The sequence below is a fragment of the Amblyomma americanum genome, chromosome 5 (genome assembly GCF_052857255.1).
Source record: "Amblyomma americanum isolate KBUSLIRL-KWMA chromosome 5, ASM5285725v1, whole genome shotgun sequence".
Taxonomy (NCBI): Eukaryota; Metazoa; Arthropoda; class Arachnida; order Ixodida; family Ixodidae; genus Amblyomma; species Amblyomma americanum.
This window is the reverse complement of record NC_135501.1, coordinates 56,905,736-56,924,729: the sequence shown is the minus strand read 5'-3', so window position 1 is coordinate 56,924,729 and position 18,994 is coordinate 56,905,736. Positions and strand designations below refer to the sequence as shown.

Here is an 18,994-nt window from a genome sequence, read left to right as displayed (position 1 = left end):
CGTAATGGTATGCAACATGTACAAAATAATATTGAGCAGTAGTTTTTGGTAGTATTGTCTGAAAACCTGCATATGGTCATAACAGTGCATTTTGAAATGATGGGACAGGCCCAAAAGAGTATATGCACAGGGGAAACTGTGCACTTTCATTAGATGACTGGGGGAAGGCGTCGTCTCCCCCCCCTCCTGTGCGCACGCCTATGCCTGCTAAGCACTGCATGCCCAGTGCCGCCCCACATCAGGCGTCGGAAAGGGGCACTCGTCACAACGTGCCTCGTGCTAGCTTCCTCTCGTGCTCCCACCGCCACGCTTGATTCGCGAATTTCACGTGGAGAAGAGTGGCTGCGGCACCTGCAGTCAGCACAGACTCGTTCCGCAGAGATCAAGAGAACTGCGCGCTCTCCAGTCAGAGCATGATCCGCGTCCGCTATGGCGATCCGATTCCGCGGGGAGCCACTGTGCATGCGCAGATCATCGTGAGGATGTCTCAAGGCGCTGGCCAGCTGTTCGCACCCCTGCCCCGTCGGAATCAATCAGCGCGTGCGCACTAGCAGTGCGCGGAAGCGGATCACACTGTGATAAATCTCTGTACTGAAGCGTGCCGCCGAGCGCGGTTACGGCGCTTGCGCACTGCGGGTAGCACGGTCGCGGACACCTGACAAGTACAGATATGAGCGCACGCATCTGTTGCTGCGAGCAGGCGGAAGCGTGCGCCCAGATTTGTTGCCGCAAGCATGCACAAACCAGTTTCAGCGTACACGCAGGAGCACAGGCACGCGATGTGGAGTTGGGGCTTTGGTTATACGCCTGCCCCGTTGCGATGCAGGAGTACGAAGCAAGAGTTACGGAAACGTCATTCGCTCAGGACGAATACTTCGAGATTTCGAATACCAAACATTCGGTTCAAATCGAATATCGAATACTTTACTATTTGACCGAATATTCAAAATTATCGAATATTCACACAGACCTTGTCTATATGTTACCCTTGTTGCGTTGGAAAATATTTTCTTGAGACGACCGTTGTGAGTTTCTTCTAGTTTCTTCTAGTTAGCTAGTTTCATCAGTTTCTTCCGGTTAGATCACCCCCTCACAGTGCATGAGCAGGGACATGTGTGCTGCTTTGCTTCTTTTATCTACCTCTTACTTTTTCCCAGCTCAAAGTCACCCCTAGTAGGAGAGAAGTTGTAGGCGTACATGTCTTCTTTTCTGGACGTGTCTTACTTTTTCTGTTCCGAAGTCACCTAATCCATAGTCAAAGCCTAGGATTTCTTTTAGTTAAGGTATCCGTTAACTTCCATATGACGACCGTGCAGTGTCAAAGTCTAGGTGCCTACGTGGCCCCTTTTTGTGTGTGAACTACTTGGTGCGCTTTTGGTGTGCGCTGTTTGGACAGCGACTCTGTGCTTAAACCAGCCTCCGCGAGTACGTCGTCCGCTACTGCCCGATGACTTACGAAGGCGCCGAATGGACATGAGCTTCAGCACGCTCCTCAGAGGGAAAGCTGTCACCACGTGCTCCCAGAATCCCAAGCTGCTGCACGGTATCTCTGAAACCACAAGGTGCTCCGGAAGGACTGTCGTCTTCGGGGACCATCCTGCCTGCATCTTTGTTGATGGACTGCCACCGCACTGCCTGGTCAACTGTATGTTCGTTCCCCTTCAGAAGTTTCGACTGTTGCTTATTGGATTCTCAATTTCGCCCCGACTTGTGCAGACAAGTGCTTGTTCCAATGTGTAACTTAATTCAGCGCATTTATGCACTGTATTTTTTCGCTCTCAGTGGTAATTCTCTTGTGGAATGTCTATTCTGCTCTTTTAAAAGACTACGTATTCTTCAATTTTGTTGTTACCTGTGAATATGCCTCTGTCTGATTCACTACATTTTCTTGCTGGCTATGCTGGGCATCGGACGGCCACCTCCCTGCTGTCATGATTCGGTGAGGACTTCACGTGATCACCGAACTTGTGACAGTGCAGATCTGGTGACACCGAGTCCTGAGAAGCGCATGGCAACAAGTCTGAAATGGTAGTATGAATGGAAGGTGTCGTGGTGCAAGATGGTTGCTCGCGAGTCAGCACTGGCTCCACTGTTCCCTCTTGGCACACTCAAAATGCAGCTGTGTTGCGAGGGGGAAACCGTAGTTCCTGATGATGACCGCCTTGAGGTCATTGTATAGGGTGCACCTAAGAGGTGGCAAGGTGAGACGCTGGAACAGACCACAGGGAAGACACTTCTTGGCTAGGCAGAGCCGGAGGATGGCTTGGCTGGCGATGTTGTGAATGTAGAAATGGGACTCAAGCGTTGCCACCCAGAGCGGGGTGGTTGTAAAAAGGTGCTATTTCTTGCAGCTTAGGGAAATCGGTCTGACTGTATGGCATTTGAACGAACTCACCTTGGCTGTATGGGGCCCAGTGTGATGTGGCAATGGCGCGGCAGTGAGCGAAGGAATGGCTGGGGAGGTAAAGTCAATGTGGTTGGTTGCTTTGAATGTCTGAGAAGCCCAAAGTCACCATTTGTGAAGAGTTGTCCATATTCACTGAAGGAGCCCCATGATGCCAAGTGAAAAAAAAACGCCGGCCAGCTGACTGATGCATCAGCTCTGTGAGACAGCATGGACGTTGTACCTGGCAGCGCTCACCACTTCATCTTCCAAAACCTGGCACGTGTGGTGGCACTACACTTTCATAAATGTTATGCTGCCTGTATCCGTGGAATTTCACTGACTCTTTATTCTGTATCCGTGAAATTTCTAGTTTTCCACCGCAGAAAGTTAGGGGCCTTAGTCATGCCTGTGCTAGCTGTTCGTGCATAAGCTACAATCGTCACCACTATTCACTGCCTACACCTGTTCTGGCCGGTGTTCAGTGCATCCATGCCCTGTGTGCTTGACAGAGTGCACCTTGCGCAGGTGAGCCCCACGGGGATCTGGCAGAGCGGCTACGTTCAAGGACAAATGCTGAGACTGGGAAGAGCCTGGTGCAGCGCTTGCGGTCCACCCCGGGGGCCATGGACCCTGCACTGGCTTCGTGCCTGTCTATGCAGGTGGCCTTCCACCACGCAGGTGAGACAGGCCTCCCCCACTGCACGGGGCCCCACATTTAAAGCATGGCAGGATTCAAAACTGGCTATTGCTGATGCCTGGAAGCTGGCACATGATCTTGGGAAGGGGCCTTGAAATACCTCTTGATCAGACACCCATTTGCCTGTCTCTCTAATTTGTGAACATTTTGAAAACAAAGGTGGCTAGAGCGTTCGCCCACTCCAAGTAGCTTAATCTTGCAGCATTTGGTGCAAGCTTTGAACATCTCGATAAAAGCAGCAGCTGGTTAGCAAGAGCAGCATGGACAGCTGTCTCTATTATTTCAATCCATCATCCATTTCCATGTGTGTTCAAGCTGCTAAGATGAGCTGGACTCATATTGATGTGAATTTGTGACTGACAGTTAGCGGCATGTCTTTTTCTTCTCACAGTTCTTTGTGTGCATGTCCATTTGTGAGTTAATTGAATTGGTTTAATTGAATAGATACGGGAGAGGCCTTTGTCCTTCAGTGGGTGTAGTCGGGCTGATGGTGATGATGACAGTTGTGAGTGTGTATGGAATTGTTCCTTTTCCCTGTTCTTCATCTTGAAGAACAGTACTAAAACGAGCATAAAAAGAGCTGGCACAAAATGGCACACAGGTATTGATTTACAGCTGTGCTCTACATAACATCAATCCAGACGTATGAAAGTTTTTGTCATGTACAATGCACATGCCCCAGATGACTGCAGCAGATGACAAACACTAGAAAATGAAAAAGAAAAAAACTTAGAGAATGAAAGTTGAAATGGCACAGAAATGAGAGTTGACAGCTAGAAAACAAGAAATGGAGAACGGTCCCCAGTACAGTGCACCACTAGGTAGATGCAGACTGAGAAAATGTTATCTCTTTTTTTTTTTTTTTTGTAAGAGAGGAGGTAAGCTCACGCAAATACAGCAGAATCTCGATACGAAATGGTTGATTTGAATTTCAGGATGATACAAATTCGTAAAATTTCCTGGCTGTATAGTGCATTGTGTATAATGTGCACAATTTGGGATGAACACTCTGCTTTGTCACTACTGATGATGCAAATGCACGAGTTGCTGCGACTGCACCCTTGAGCACTAAATGTGGCCCGTACCTCACCAATTCTGTGATTGCTAGTCGCTCTATATACATAGGCAGCAGTGAGTGGCTGCGCAAGGCCTGCACTTCGCTGATGTCGCAATTGCCAGTCGCGCTGCATGCATTGAGAGTGGTGAGCTGTGGCCATGCGACTGTAAATAAAATCTCGTAAACAGATCTGCTTGAATACATTTGCCATACTGCTGCATACAGATTTTGTTTGTTTTGGATGACAAGCTTGACAATTTGACAAGCTTGTATGATTTCATGTATTAACTGGTCAGAGTGTTGATGTTGTTGTCATCTGTTTAACTCTTTCTGTCTTTGTTTTAAATATGCACCCCAAGCCGGTCTGTTTCTTGGCAAGCGTAATTCATGGCTACTTAAAATCTCACTGCAAGATGTACGTCACACATTGTCCGTAATTCTTTTGTGTCTGTCACCTGCCTGCTGCGTCCAAGGCTTGACGCTGGAGGAGCGTGACCTTCTGGAAGGAGCATTCCGGGAGGGCGCGGTACGAGCCCTGGTGGCGACGACGACGCTGTCCTCGGGGGTCAACTTGCCTGCGCGGCGTGTGATCATTCGGTCGGCCAACTTCCAGGGAAACCCAATCGACTCCCTCTCCTACCACCAGATGGTGGGGCGGGCAGGACGCATGGGCCTGGATACGCAGGGTGCGTGGGGTGGTTGCGGTTTGCATGCGAAAAGGGGGGGGGGGGGGGGGGGGGGCAACACAGGCCACTGAATTGTAGATATGCCTTGTAGGGGTGCAGATCTCTCTGCAGGAGACAGTTGGATAAAGATAAGATTCCGCTGGGTTCTGTTGATTTATCCTGCATAACTAAACAGCCCTGACAAAGAGGATGATAAGAGGCACAAGTTTGTTCAGAACAAACTTGCTGGAGCTTCAGTGAAGCAAGGAAGGGAAATTTATTTTCTGCACTGTTCACTGAGATTGCAGTTTGATGGTTGTGCTTCTGTTTTGTTGCCAGGTGAACTGTTGTCATTTATTGCACCTTGCGTTTGTTGTCTCTTTGCTCCGGTGTAGACCCTTTTCGTAATCTGTTAAATTGACCTCCCCCACATTGTCTTAATCATGGAGTCTCTGGCTTCACAGCCGCACATGGTGTTCTTACAGGAACAACATGAACCTATGCAGCTACATAAAATGCACAAACAATGACTATAGTATTCCATTTTAAAAATTTGCTGATCCACCATTAGTAAAGTATGCAGCAATGCTGTGAAGCCGACTTGACATTTATGATGGTGGTGTATTGAATTGCCACATGTTGCACAAGTTATTGCTCCTCTGGGATGCATCCTCAGTTACTGCCCCTAATTTCAGCGTATAGGTAATGATTACTTAAATATTGATTGGCCTATTATGAAACGAAAAATGAATATGGCGGTGATCGGTTTTAATGACTGAATGGCAGCTTGGCCAAGCAGCACCATGGCTAACTTGTTTGTTCTGCATGAGCTGGCTTCAAAGCCCGACTTTTGCCAAGCAGTTTGTTTACCTCAGAGAGGCCGAGTGCTAGGCCAGTGAAAAGCTTGCACCTATTGCAAGGCCTGTGTTCACCAAATGGCATGAAGCAAAAAGATGTTTTCTGGCACTGCTTGAGAAGGGAGAGGCATTTAAGCATGGACACATTATGGCTTACTCCATTGCTGTGCCTAGTGGCTGTGCCTCGCCTCTGCCTGCAGTGATGCACTGGTGCTTCTTACAGTGACAGCTGTTGAAGGACCGTCCCCTGGGATTTTTTAGCACCCTAGTAGTGATGGCAAGTAGGATCTCGATGATATGATCCCGGTCGATACGGACTTCGGGATGACACGAATTAGTAAGATTTTCTGGCCAGAGTGTGTTGTGTGCAATGGGCATAAATTCAAATGTTACGAATAACTCCCCACCCCACTGCAGATGATACGAATGCGCAACCGTTACTGCATCCTCAAGCATCAATTACTTGCTGTACGTTTATTGCTGATGCCGGGATCACCAGCCGTGCAGTGCGCACGGCGAGTAGTGTTAGTGGCCCATACGTCATCGACACCAGGATCGCCAGCAGCATGGTGTGTGCCGCGAGCAGTGAGTGGTGGCACACGACCGGCACAGCGCTGATGTGACAAGCCAGCAGTGGTGCGCGGCCATAAGTAAACCCTGTCAGCCGAAAACGGATCTGAGTAACTTCTGCATACGAATTTTGTTTGTTTTGGATGATCCCCGTGAGATTGGTATGATCGAGATTCCACTGTAGTAGTCGGTGTAACTGGAGGGTGGTACTCATGGGGATTGAGGAGGGATATGGTGAGAGCGGATGAGTCTGCAAACGGAGGGCTGTGGAAGAAAAAGGGTGCACCCTTTTCCTTGAGAGCAGAGGAATGCGGAACCAGAGGTAGGTTGCGTCGGGAAGAACACGGAGGGTGGTTACCTTGGAAGGGGAGGGAAAGTGTGGCGAGAGTGGAAGTATGTGGCACTAAGGTGGCTACTATGAAACATGTCGCCCATGGGCTGGCATGAAGTCCTAGACCCCCCTTATCCCAAGCCCCATCCCCATGTACAGTAGAATCTCATTCATACGAATCTCATGGGGTCACCAAAAAGAACAAAATTCATAGGCAGAATTCATGCAGATCTGTTTTCAGCTGACAGAGATTACTAACAGCTGTGAGCTACCACTAATTCACAACATCCACGCTTTGCTAGTCACGCACTGCCGCTCATTACTCACAGTGCACACCGCGTGACTAGTGATCCTGGCATCGGTGATGTAGAGGCACCAAGTACTTGGCGCTTGAAGGTATGGTCACAGCTTGCTGGTTCATATCTTCCACAATGGGGTGGGGGTTGTCGTAACATCCGAATTGCTGCCCATTGCACATAATGCACTCTAGTCATGGCATTGTATGAATTCGTATCATCCTGAAATTCATATCAATCAGGATCACATCATGTTCAAGATGTTTTGCGCATGTAGAACTATCCCAAGTGGCAATCGGAGGAGCCAAAAAAATCTTGGAAATTTTTGTAAAGTGTGTTGCTGCTTGTGGCTAATAATGAAAAAAAAAGTGGGAAACACCCACGTATGTTTTTTTTTACATGCCAAAATTGAAATGAGCTTGCGTTCATTCCACTGCTATAGCTTAGTTTTTAATTGTGTTCAACTACTTCTTTCTCAGTTTGTAACTTCCTAGAGTCCCGTGAAGAGCGTGACTCTACTTTTATCATTGTTTTTAATAATAAATTGCGCCCTTCACCTGGCGTAATGTTTGCATTGGTGAGGGGTCTGGATTTCTGAGCCAAGCTTAAGAATAGGAGGCAATCCCTCCTCCCCCCATGTGGTGACAAATGTCCACCTCTCAGGGTTTCTGGGGAGAACCCTGTAATGGTGTGCAGATTTGCCCATTTTGCTGAGATTTTTCAACATGTATATCACAAACATGTTGAGGGGGAAACTGCAGTGTGATTGTACATTTTTCTGTTGCAGGTGAGAGCATCCTGATGTGTCGGGATTCGGACCGGTCCCTAGCCCAGCGGTTGAGTCGTGCAGAGGCACAGCCAATCACTTCCTGCCTGACAGGCAGCAGCACCAGCCTGCGCAGGGCACTTCTGGAGGTAGGGGCCACTTCCAGCCATCTCTTCTTCAATGACTGCTTTTAAAGCCTGTTTCACATGCAAGTGAAAATGCTTGCAACTCTTGCTGCCGTGGCACAAAAACGTGTTTTGAGTGGCCAGAGCAACGAGGTTCCAACAAGTTGGAAAATATTCGCCATGCTGCACTGCTGTGTTGCTTGCATGTGAAACAGTCTTATGAGTTAAGTGCATTGGTGCTTGTTAGTAACGTAAGACACAGCACAGACAGACAGGAAGAACTGTGTGTGTGCTGTCTGCTTCACAATCTACTACGTCTTCTCTTCATCGGTTTGTTTACACTGTCTCTGGAAATGGTGGAAAAGGTGCATTTTGCTCTCTTGCTCAACTCTCCAGGAGTGCTTGTTGTGTCGTTGAATGTAGCAGGGTTGAAAGAACTCAAGGGTTTCCTCATTTAACTGCTGTTCCTCAGCAGCCTCAGCTGTTCTCATCTCCAAAGGCAGGGCACTTTACTTGCATGGCTTGCATGACAGAAGATTTTATTTTTGAGCAAGATCATTTGCAGTGATATTCTAATGGTTTTGACTGTGCTGCTCGTAATGAAAGGGACAGGAAATTTAGAGTAGAGCTATACGTAGGAGGTTAAGTATGATGTTGCAGAGCATCTGCTAAAGTTTCTTAGAGCCTAGATTTGCTGAGATGGTGTGCGAGCAGCACTGTACCTAAACTATTCAGAGTGCATGCGCAGCAGACTCGTCTAAAGATTAACTCGGTTAAGACAAATTCTTTGATTTGGCCAACAATATTAAAACATTTGGTTGGCTTCCCATAGATTCGGTGTGAAAAGTTGCACTTGAAACCAATTGTTTGCGTGCCCTTTAGTTAAAAGACTATAGACACCTACCTAATTTTAGTTACATGTTTTTGTCTCTTTCAAATCTTGTGTTAGACATTAGAATTAGGGGTGTGTGAATATTCGAAATTTCGAACACAAATTGAATATGTTTGATATTCGATTCGTATTCGTATTCGACATTTGATATTCGTAAACTTCCGAATATTCGAAAATTCCCGTATACTCGCCAGCGATCGTATACTGCGCATACTTTCATAAATTCGGCTGTGGCAAAACCACAATATCTGGGCAAATTAACCAGTAATCGAGTTAAAAATTCCAGGAAAACAATACAGAGGTCCTATCCCCTTCCTTCTCCGCCGTTTATCACGCGGACCGACAGCATCTTGATGCCGCAAGGCTTCACCTCGTGAGAATTTCCCCAAGTGGGCTTTTCCACATATCACCCGTGCTGCGAACAAGATGGCCGACGGCCCGGTTCGAGCAATTGCAACGCGAAATCGCGCTTTTTTTTTAATCCTTCGGTAATACGTTACATAGTTAATGCCCACATCCGAAGAATGCGTCCTGTCACCTTCATAACTCTCCGAGCGTGACTTCCGCCACCCCGTTTTGTAAACTATGCTATGCGGGAAAGCCTACTCGCGGAATGCCGCGGCAGCCTCCTGAAGGGGCGCGTCGAGTAGTCACAATAGGGCAAGCGATCCTGTCAAAATCTCGCCTATTGTACGGTGCATTGTAACCTGCACACCTCTTTAGCGGGCGTAACGGCAGGCGTAGCAACAATCGGAAGGCCTCTGTCGCTAGGGCAAAAAAATAGCCTGGCTGCGTAGTTTCGGTTTCTGAGGTTCACCGCTGCCCCGCGGCAACTTCAAATGTCGGCCCGCGCATTCGCCGATAGTCTAATCCCAGCTCCGCGCGGCTTATTGCTTTTTCCTTTTTAGAAACCGTCTCGCCGCTCCGACGCCAGTTTGTGTTCCCCGGCCCCTTGCTTGCATTTGTGTTGTTCTTCCAGCACTCCAAAACGGGTGGCTCGTCACGGTCTTACAGGCGTTAACGTGATGGAGCCGCCTCATAAGGCCTTACTGCATCTTCAGCATTTTCGCAGCATTTTTTTTTGGTGGGGGGCGCGGGCAATTTTATTAACAGAGGTCTTCGGATGAACCGGGCATTCCTTCCGGTCCCTTGAACTCTGAATGAATGAGGTTTAATAGTCATCACGTTATTTTTTTGTTGCCAGTCTTGTCATTTTATGGATTTTGTTTTGCATGACCTAATTACAGTTTGGATACTGTTATGCTGTCTAATCAAGTAGTATACATTTCTGTGCACATTATGTTTTTTTATATGGCACTGAGGCAGTCTAGTTTTGTTTATTTTAGTTGCAAAGACCATAGACTATTTTTTTTAAAGAAAAGGGCAACAACGTTTGCTTGCTCATCGTTTCCTGAAATTTTTTTTGTACTGAACAGATATTTGATATTCGAAGCCATTTTTTCTTCATATTTGTATTCGATTTGTATTCGAAAATTTCAATATTTGCACACCCCTGATTAGAATACATGGATCAGCGCGTGGTATTTGCCCTTGACCTATAAATAATTTATAATTCTGTCTTCTCTCATGCTGTTTTGGTTTCAGCTTCATCAACTGAACAATGGCTGTGATGTTTAGTTGGTCTGTAGGTCATGTAACTGCAACACTTAAACCAGCTTGCTTCAAGTGCTGAAGTGACAACAAACGACATATCAGTGGTTATTATTTTTTATGGCACTAAATGTGCCGCACGACATAAAATGTGATGTCAGTAACGAACCTTATAATATGTTACAAAAAACATGAGGTCCGGTTATGTATAAAAAGTCACATAATCTTCAGGGGTTATACTGCTGTTTTTTTCCGTGCCTCACATTACCCAAAGACCAACTACACGTCACAGCTGTCGTTCGGTTGATGAAACCAAGACAGCGCCAAGAAGAAATTACAGATCATTTAGTGGTTGTAGGCGAATATCCATCTGTATTATTGTATAACGTATCATTTGAATAAAGAAAAGATGTGAGCAAAAATTTGGTGTCTAAAGTCCTTTGGTTTGGTTTATGGGGGTTTAACTTCCCAAAGTGACTCAGGCCATGAGGGACGCCGTGGTGAAGGTCTCCGTAAATTTCGACCACCTAGGGTTCTTTAATGTGCACGGACATCGCACAACACACGGGCCTCTACAATTTTTTATCCGTTAAAAATTCAACTGCCGTGGCTGGCATTGAACCCATGTCTTTTGTGTCAGCAGCCAAGTGCCATAACCACTGAGCCACCGCCGTGACTATAATCCATTAAGATGAACTTTTCCAGCAACCATGGCCCATAGTCATGCAAAGACACTCTTGGAGAGTCTGCACAGCACTCTTGGAGTAAGCAAGAAAAAAAACCTCCACTCCTATGAGTCAAGATATGGGCTGAGATTTTTTATGGGGAAGCTTTCTTATGTGCTAGTGCTTTGTTTTGGGGGGTGGGAAAAGCAGCTCACGTTTGTGCCTGTCTGTGCACAACGCGGGTTAATGACATCCTAGTCGAAATCAAGGGGAAGAAACGGGCTTGGGCAGGGCATGTAATGCGAAGGCAGGATAACCGCTGGTCCTTAAGGGTAACGGAGTGGATTCCAAGAGCAGGCAAGCGTAGCAGGGGGCGGCAGAAGGTTATGTGGGCGGATGAGAGTAATTAAGAAGTTTGCAGGCATAGGGTGGGCGCAGCTGGCAAAGGACAGGGTTAATTGGAGAGACATGGTGGAGGCCTTTGCCCTGCAGTGGGTGTAGTCAGGCTGATGATGATGATGTGCAAATTCAGAGATTTAGCATGGCCAGGTTTCAGAGTTGCGCATGTTTCAAGTGCTGTACGTTGCCTTTGATGTACAAAAAGGTGTGCAGTACGCCTGCCTGGTGACTTGGATCGCAAACAGTTAAGTGGAAGGCAAATTTTCAACAGATGTGGCATTGCAATACAGAGATCTTACACAGCCAGATATCAGCGTCGCTTACGTTTGAGTGGAAAAGTGGAGAGGTCGGCTGGTAAAGACATGACCTTGACCTGCCACTCTGTGGAGGGGAAAGGGAAGGAAAGGAAGAGGTAGAATGGGAATGGAGGGTGATGATGTCATAATATACAATGAACTGCATAGAGTGTTCTGGAGAAGAGAGGTGTCTATGCACATGCTGGCTGGCAGTTGGCTCTCTGTGTTGTTGTACAGACACACTGATGCATATCACTTGCACATGTTTCACACATGGGCTTCCATGGACACACATCTATTACACACATGCTCGCACTTTCAACTTTCACTGTGTTAATGGTGCAGTCTGTGTACAAACGTAGAGACTGGCTGTAAAGGTGCAAACACACCAACACACCAGTGGCAAAATGTGCCGGTGTCGCGACAGATAAAGCCATGTGAGTGGCATGCAGAAAAATGTCACCACGGCAGTCATGTGGCAGCTCTGTGCGCACTGCTGAAGGAATGTACAGAGTTCCTCTTCTGCCGCTGGAGGGTATCTTTGGTGGGAGTCAAGACATGGCAGCACTGATGCTCCCCATGTGACGGGACTGGATGTCCCTCATTGGTCTCCTTGTTTTGTGGCATGCGGCAAACTGCAGAAATTGGTCCCGAGACCCATTCTTTCTGCGGCAGAGAAATGAGCCGCTCGGCAACTTTTGGCGTGCATTTTTCTGCTGGTATGTTTGTATCTTTACACAGACACATCCCGGTGCAGAGGTATATGCACTGCTTGCTCCGCAGTGTAAATAGTGTAGCCTATGCGCAGCACTCGCAAAGTGTTGAAGATGGGTATCTAGGCCTGCTTCACATGAACACTTGAGAATGGCCTTCGTCATGCGCCAGCCTGCAATGACTTTCACCCTGGTGTGACCTCAGAGAGTTTCCTGGGAGACAGGGCAAGAGTGTAACTGTCTTGCGGCAGCCTCCAGTGTCCTCTTCATATCGGTGTTGTGAGTGCACAGGAAAGGAATGTGATGAATCATCTGTGGGATGTGTACAGTGCAGACACTTCAGACTGCCTGCTACTCCAATCTTTCGAAGGTGGCATTTAGTGTACTGGACTCTTAAGCTGTAACCAATGGCGGATGGTCACTTGCTGCCGCAGATCCTTGAGTTGGGAGTTAAAATATCAATCTGCATTGAGCCTAGAGGTGTGGTCCTGTTGATGGCTCATGTTGTTTCAGTGCAATTGCATGGCAGCTTGCATCTGCCTATGAACAATGGAAACGGACACAGTGCTCATGGAGCTTGTAGTAGCCGCAGTGCATGAGGAGTGAGATAAGAGATGTAAAGAAAAAAAAGAGACAGTCAGGTGACTTCAGAGCAAGTACTGCTTGGCTGGGCGGCCGGGCAGGGCATCTTCTGAGCAGTTGGAGCCAGAGGAACGGCATATCCTTTTTAGGTGGCACCTCTGATAAGACTAAAAAATTGTCACGGTCTCTCCAGCTTCATCTAAAGGGAGTTGACGGTAGTTTGGAAATGGTGATCTTCAGTGGTGGTAGTGAGCCTAGGAAGGCACTTCCTGTCCCTTGATGCGCAGCAAAACTTTGAGAGCATGTGGGAAGGTACGAATCTAGATTTATGGGAGTGGTGGATGCATGTTGAATGATAAAGTGGATTAGGTATTAGTTTATTGCACGAGGGGATGTTATGGAAGTCAATCTTACGAAATGGGTGGGGTCGAGCAACTTGTCAGTGAGGGTAAATTCAGGCTTCGTTTCATGGCTGAGATAGAGGCTGTAATTGTACGTACATCCATCCGTTCTGTCCAGGCATTTTTTAAGAGTGCAAAGGAGCGGCGAGAACTGTTGGGCAAAAGGAGGCGTTTTCTGTATTTGAGCAGCCAACGTTGCAAACAGGATTTTGATTTGGGCCTGTTGGTTCATTGTTACAAAAGATAAATCCAGTGCGACGGAACAAGGACATACGAAAACAGGCAACACGCATCCACAACACCAGTGCCCGTCCTACATTGCGTGTTTTTAGTGTCCTTGTTCTATCGCGCTGGATTTATCTTTTGTAACAACATTTATAGGTTACAGGTAACTGCAGTATAAAAGGGAACACTCATGATTCGAGCACAATAACACAAGGGCAGAGATAGAGTACACACCAAGGCCACCGGGCATCAACTGAATTTTACTCCACAAGGAGTAGACAGGGCGGTGATAGAGAAAAAGCAAGAAAATCTAGAAAAGCAAAAAATAAACACTGCTAATGAAAGAATGAACGTGAGTTATCCGCAGTGTATGCTTTGTTTGTCTTTTGCCACTTCGGATGATAGTCATCCTGCTACCGAAATAGTCTCATGCACTTGAGTGCCACACTGTGTATATAAAGTTCTCTATTGTGGAATAAAATTAAGTTGAAGTCCGGCATCCGTGGTGTATACTCTCCCCCTGCCCTTGTGGTTTTTTTTTTTTTCATTGGAAACATGAACTTAAGTATTATAAACCACCATCTAGCCCAGCCATCTACGCTTAGTCACATTCAACCGATGATTACCGCATAAGTGCTAGTGAAAAGCACACATTTTCTTTTGTTCTGAATAGTGTTCCTTTGTACAAATAACACCCATGAGACATTTTCAACTTCACTCGGGTAGTAACAACAGAATTTGTTCTTGTCAGCAAACTGACTATTAGCTTTCATATTGGAGCTGCATGCACCTGACGATGGGGTCGTCATGGCCCTTGCAGGAGCAGAGGTGGACTCGCCACACAGTGCATGCTGATCTTTTATCTTTTTCCGGTTTGTGTGTTGAAACGAGGAGAGCACACCATCTGTCCAAGTGTTTTCAGTGCAGTTGTTTGGCAGTGTGATGTGTCACTGTGAATGCACTAGGTGGTGGCCAGTGGGGTGGCAAGCAGTCCCGAGGAGCTCTCCCTGTACACCCAGTGCACCCTGCGTCACCACCTCTGCACTGGGAGCGATGGCGACAGTGAGGAAGATCTCAGCGGGGCACTCCGGTTCCTGGTTGAACACCAGCTTGTTCATCTTCAGGGTGGGTGATCGCCTGTTTCAAATCAAATCAAGTTTATCGATCACACGTGTAAAATGAGAAGCCTTGATTTTGTTATGTGGAGAGGGGCCACATATGGTCGAAATGCAGTACGGCAGCACCAGCAGACTAAAGTGCAGGTGTGTGCAAAATAAGATAAGAAAGCTTAGGTCCTGTGCTGACTGAGCAAGCAGCCATGAACCTGGAGGGTGTTCCTCACACTTTCCTGCATGACATGCACAATGCAGCCCTCAGTACTTCGCCCTGCCTCAGGGCAGTGAGGAAATTCAGCTTTTTTGGGGTTTCAGTATTCCAAAAACTTATGTGGGCACCGGTGCGTAAAAATGCAATTTCAGCAACATATTCACTTTTACGAAGGGATGTTAGGCTGGTAACTCGGGAGATATAGCACATTAAACAAAGTGAAGCAACACTTGTTTCATGTCTGAAAAGAAATCTCTCAATGGTCGTTGGAATTGAAAAAAAAAAAAAAGAAAGAGAAGTTTACAACATTCGTGTACAATGCGAAAGCATGTCGTATTCCATCGACGAAATTTGTGTGATCCAGGTTACTCTTCCTGAGCATCCTTGCACGATCAAATGTTCTATTGCTCTTGGTGTGCCACTGCCCTGGGATGGTGGGTGCTGCCACAGGTGGAATTTGTGTGATCCAGGTTACTCTTCCTGAGCATCCTTGCACGATCAAATGTTCTATTGCTCTTGGTGTGCCACTGCCCTGGGATGGTGGGTGCTGCCACAGGTGGAATTTGTGTGATCCAGGTTACTCTTCCTGAGCATCCTTGCACGATCAAATGTTCTATTGCTCTTGGTGTGCCACTGCCCTGGGATGGTGGGTGCTGCCACAGGTGGAATTTGTGTGATCCAGGTTACTCTTCCTGAGCATCCTTGCACGATCAAATGTTCTATTGCTCTTGGTGTGCCACTGCCCTGGGATGGTGGGTGCTGCCACAGGTGGAATTTGTGTGATCCAGGTTACTCTTCCTGAGCATCCTTGCACGATCAAATGTTCTATTGCTCTTGGTGTGCCACTGCCCTGGGATGGTGGGTGCTGCCACAGGTGGAATTTGTGTGATCCAGGTTACTCTTCCTGAGCATCCTTGCACGATCAAATGTTCTATTGCTCTTGGTGTGCCACTGCCCTGGGATGGTGGGTGCTGCCACAGGTGGAATTTGTGTGATCCAGGTTACTCTTCCTGAGCATCCTTGCACGATCAAATGTTCTATTGCTCTTGGTGTGCCACTGCCCTGGGATGGTGGGTGCTGCCACAGGTGGAATTTGTGTGATCCAGGTTACTCTTCCTGAGCATCCTTGCACGATCAAATGTTCTATTGCTCTTGGTGTGCCACTGCCCTGGGATGGTGGGTGCTGCCACAGGTGGAATTTGTGTGATCCAGGTTACTCTTCCTGAGCATCCTTGCACGATCAAATGTTCTATTGCTCTTGGTGTGCCACTGCCCTGGGATGGTGGGTGCTGCCACAGGTGGAATTTGTGTGATCCAGGTTACTCTTCCTGAGCATCCTTGCACGATCAAATGTTCTATTGCTCTTGGTGTGCCACTGCCCTGGGATGGTGGGTGCTGCCACAGGTGGAATTTGTGTGATCCAGGTTACTCTTCCTGAGCATCCTTGCACGATCAAATGTTCTATTGCTCTTGGTGTGCCACTGCCCTGGGATGGTGGGTGCTGCCACAGGTGGAATTTGTGTGATCCAGGTTACTCTTCCTGAGCATCCTTGCACGATCAAATGTTCTATTGCTCTTGGTGTGCCACTGCCCTGGGATGGTGGGTGCTGCCACAGGTGGAATTTGTGTGATCCAGGTTACTCTTCCTGAGCATCCTTGCACGATCAAATGTTCTATTGCTCTTGGTGTGCCACTGCCCTGGGATGGTGGGTGCTGCCACAGGTGGAATTTGTGTGATCCAGGTTACTCTTCCTGAGCATCCTTGCACGATCAAATGTTCTATTGCTCTTGGTGTGCCACTGCCCTGGGATGGTGGGTGCTGCCACAGGTGGAATTTGTGTGATCCAGGTTACTCTTCCTGAGCATCCTTGCACGATCAAATGTTCTATTGCTCTTGGTGTGCCACTGCCCTGGGATGGTGGGTGCTGCCACAGGTGGAATTTGTGTGATCCAGGTTACTCTTCCTGAGCATCCTTGCACGATCAAATGTTCTATTGCTCTTGGTGTGCCACTGCCCTGGGATGGTGGGTGCTGCCACAGGTGGAATTTGTGTGATCCAGGTTACTCTTCCTGAGCATCCTTGCACGATCAAATGTTCTATTGCTCTTGGTGTGCCACTGCCCTGGGATGGTGGGTGCTGCCACAGGTGGAATTTGTGTGATCCAGGTTACTCTTCCTGAGCATCCTTGCACGATCAAATGTTCTATTGCTCTTGGTGTGCCACTGCCCTGGGATGGTGGGTGCTGCCACAGGTGGAATTTGTGTGATCCAGGTTGTTGTTCCCGAGCCACTGTTGTTTTCTTTGCTTCTCGGACAGACATGCACTAGACAGTTTTGGTAGGCTCTGAACCTCCGGATTAATGCTTTCGCGATGAAAGCTTTTTGTGTTTGTTGTCAGCTATTGTTATGAAGTACGTAGTAGAAGTAGGTGGTAGACACAATACCAGCAAGTTCTCTTAGGATACAAAAGGTCTGATTTAGAAATACTAAGGCATGAACGCCTCTAATCACACAGGCAGAATAGAACCGGCAGAGCTCAGGCTAATGCATAAGTGCAATGTAAACGACATAAAGAAGCTGGGCACTGCTGTGTGCAGCTGTGCCAGTTCACGTATGTTTATAACGCCCGGCAATATGGTGTGGAGGGGGCATGGTGCACAAGGCGACACGTGTTGCATGCACTCATGCGTGTGGCGACTGAAAGTGTGGGCCACACCACTGACGTAGCCAAGCCCAAAAAGTAAAAAAAAAGCGTGCTTGTCTCAGCGGGAGTTTTTTTCAAGTGATTCATTGGCATCGGTGGTGCTGGGGCGGAGTTTTTCTGCCGTTGAGCCCATTTGAGTGGAGAGCCAGTATTTGTCGAAATTAGGAAAAAAAAAATGTTTCCTCCATGCTATTGACGAAGCGAGGAGCGGCAGACAGCCAATGAGAGCCAGATGATGCATCACGTGATTCTGTGTGCAGTCCTGCCAGCCAGTCAAGTGTGCGAATGTGAGGGAACATTTGTCTTATGGCCATAGTTTTCTGCGTTCTTGTCTTGGGCTTAGAGGCCTGAGCATGAATGAGAGATGGGCATTGAATAAAAAATTGACTGCTGAAAGCAAGAAAACAAATTCCTACAAAAGTGAATGAAACAGCAAACAAAAGACTATGGCTGATTTCGCTTATTTGGCCAAATGTGAAGTATGCGCTCTAGCACGTAGTGTTTCGTTTTGCTTTCAGTTCGAGACTAGGGTTCCAAAGTCAGGCTTCAGGCAAAGATTGCCAAATTGGTGATTGGGGACCTAAGTGGTAGTGCACTATAAAGTTTTGGGCTGCTTAGTGCATTCTAAGAGGGCATTGCTATAGCACTGTGTTGTGGATATATTGCACGCGGTTGGAAGTGGATGAAGACGACGACATGCAATGCACAGCATGAGAGTCTGGCAGTTAAACACGAGGGGTGATCAGTTGCGGCGATAGCATAGTGTCCTTGTGCAGTGGCCAGCGAGGCTGGTCTGTTTGCGCTGCCGCGGGTGCAAAAGTGAGGTGCTGTAGAGCCACGACCATATTTATTCTGTTTTTTTAATCTTACAGGTCTACCTGGTTCAAGACAAACAGACAACGGGTTTTTTTCGAGATTGGAAGCCTTAGTGCTAGGGCACTGAAAGCACAAAGGGTCCATTCACAAGTAACACTGACCGACTGTGATGCTCGTGACGACAGATTGTGAGGCAGAAGGAAAGGGGTGGTGGGAGTACCCTGGCACATGCTAAAGGCTGTCCAGGTTCCTTGAGGCAGAACAGTGTGAGAACTCCTGCTCTAAAGAACGGGGGTAGCCTAAAAGCAGTGAAGAGGAAGCTAGGCATAGGTAAAAACCAGATGTGTGCATTAAGAGAGAAAGAAGGCAATGTCATTGGCAATATGGATAAGATAGTTGAAGTAGCCAGAAAGTTCTTTACAAATCTATACAGCAGCCAACGTAATCAGAATGTTAATGAGACAGGCAGTAGCTCACAGCAATGCGTCATCCTGCAAGCAATGAAAGAGGAAGTAAAGAAAGCCTTAAGAGCTATTGAAAGGGGGAAAGCAGTGGGGAGGATAAGATAACAGCAGGAGGCTGGTGTGGCGGCGTCTCCTTGCGATTCACGCCTT

General features: G+C 47.4%; 1 protein-coding gene across 1 annotated transcript in view; it reads left to right on the top strand.

Annotated features, from left to right (window-relative positions):
• Positions 1 to 18,994, top strand: part of LOC144132457 (DNA polymerase theta-like) — a 102,088-nt gene that overhangs the window by 28,446 nt on the left and 54,648 nt on the right. Inside the window, exons 9-12 of the mRNA XM_077664870.1 lie at positions 2,912 to 3,064; positions 4,614 to 4,826; positions 7,647 to 7,774; positions 14,500 to 14,659. Of these exons, the coding sequence (XP_077520996.1) occupies positions 2,912 to 3,064; positions 4,614 to 4,826; positions 7,647 to 7,774; positions 14,500 to 14,659 (654 nt within the window). The remainder of the gene's footprint in view (positions 1 to 2,911; positions 3,065 to 4,613; positions 4,827 to 7,646; positions 7,775 to 14,499; positions 14,660 to 18,994) is intronic.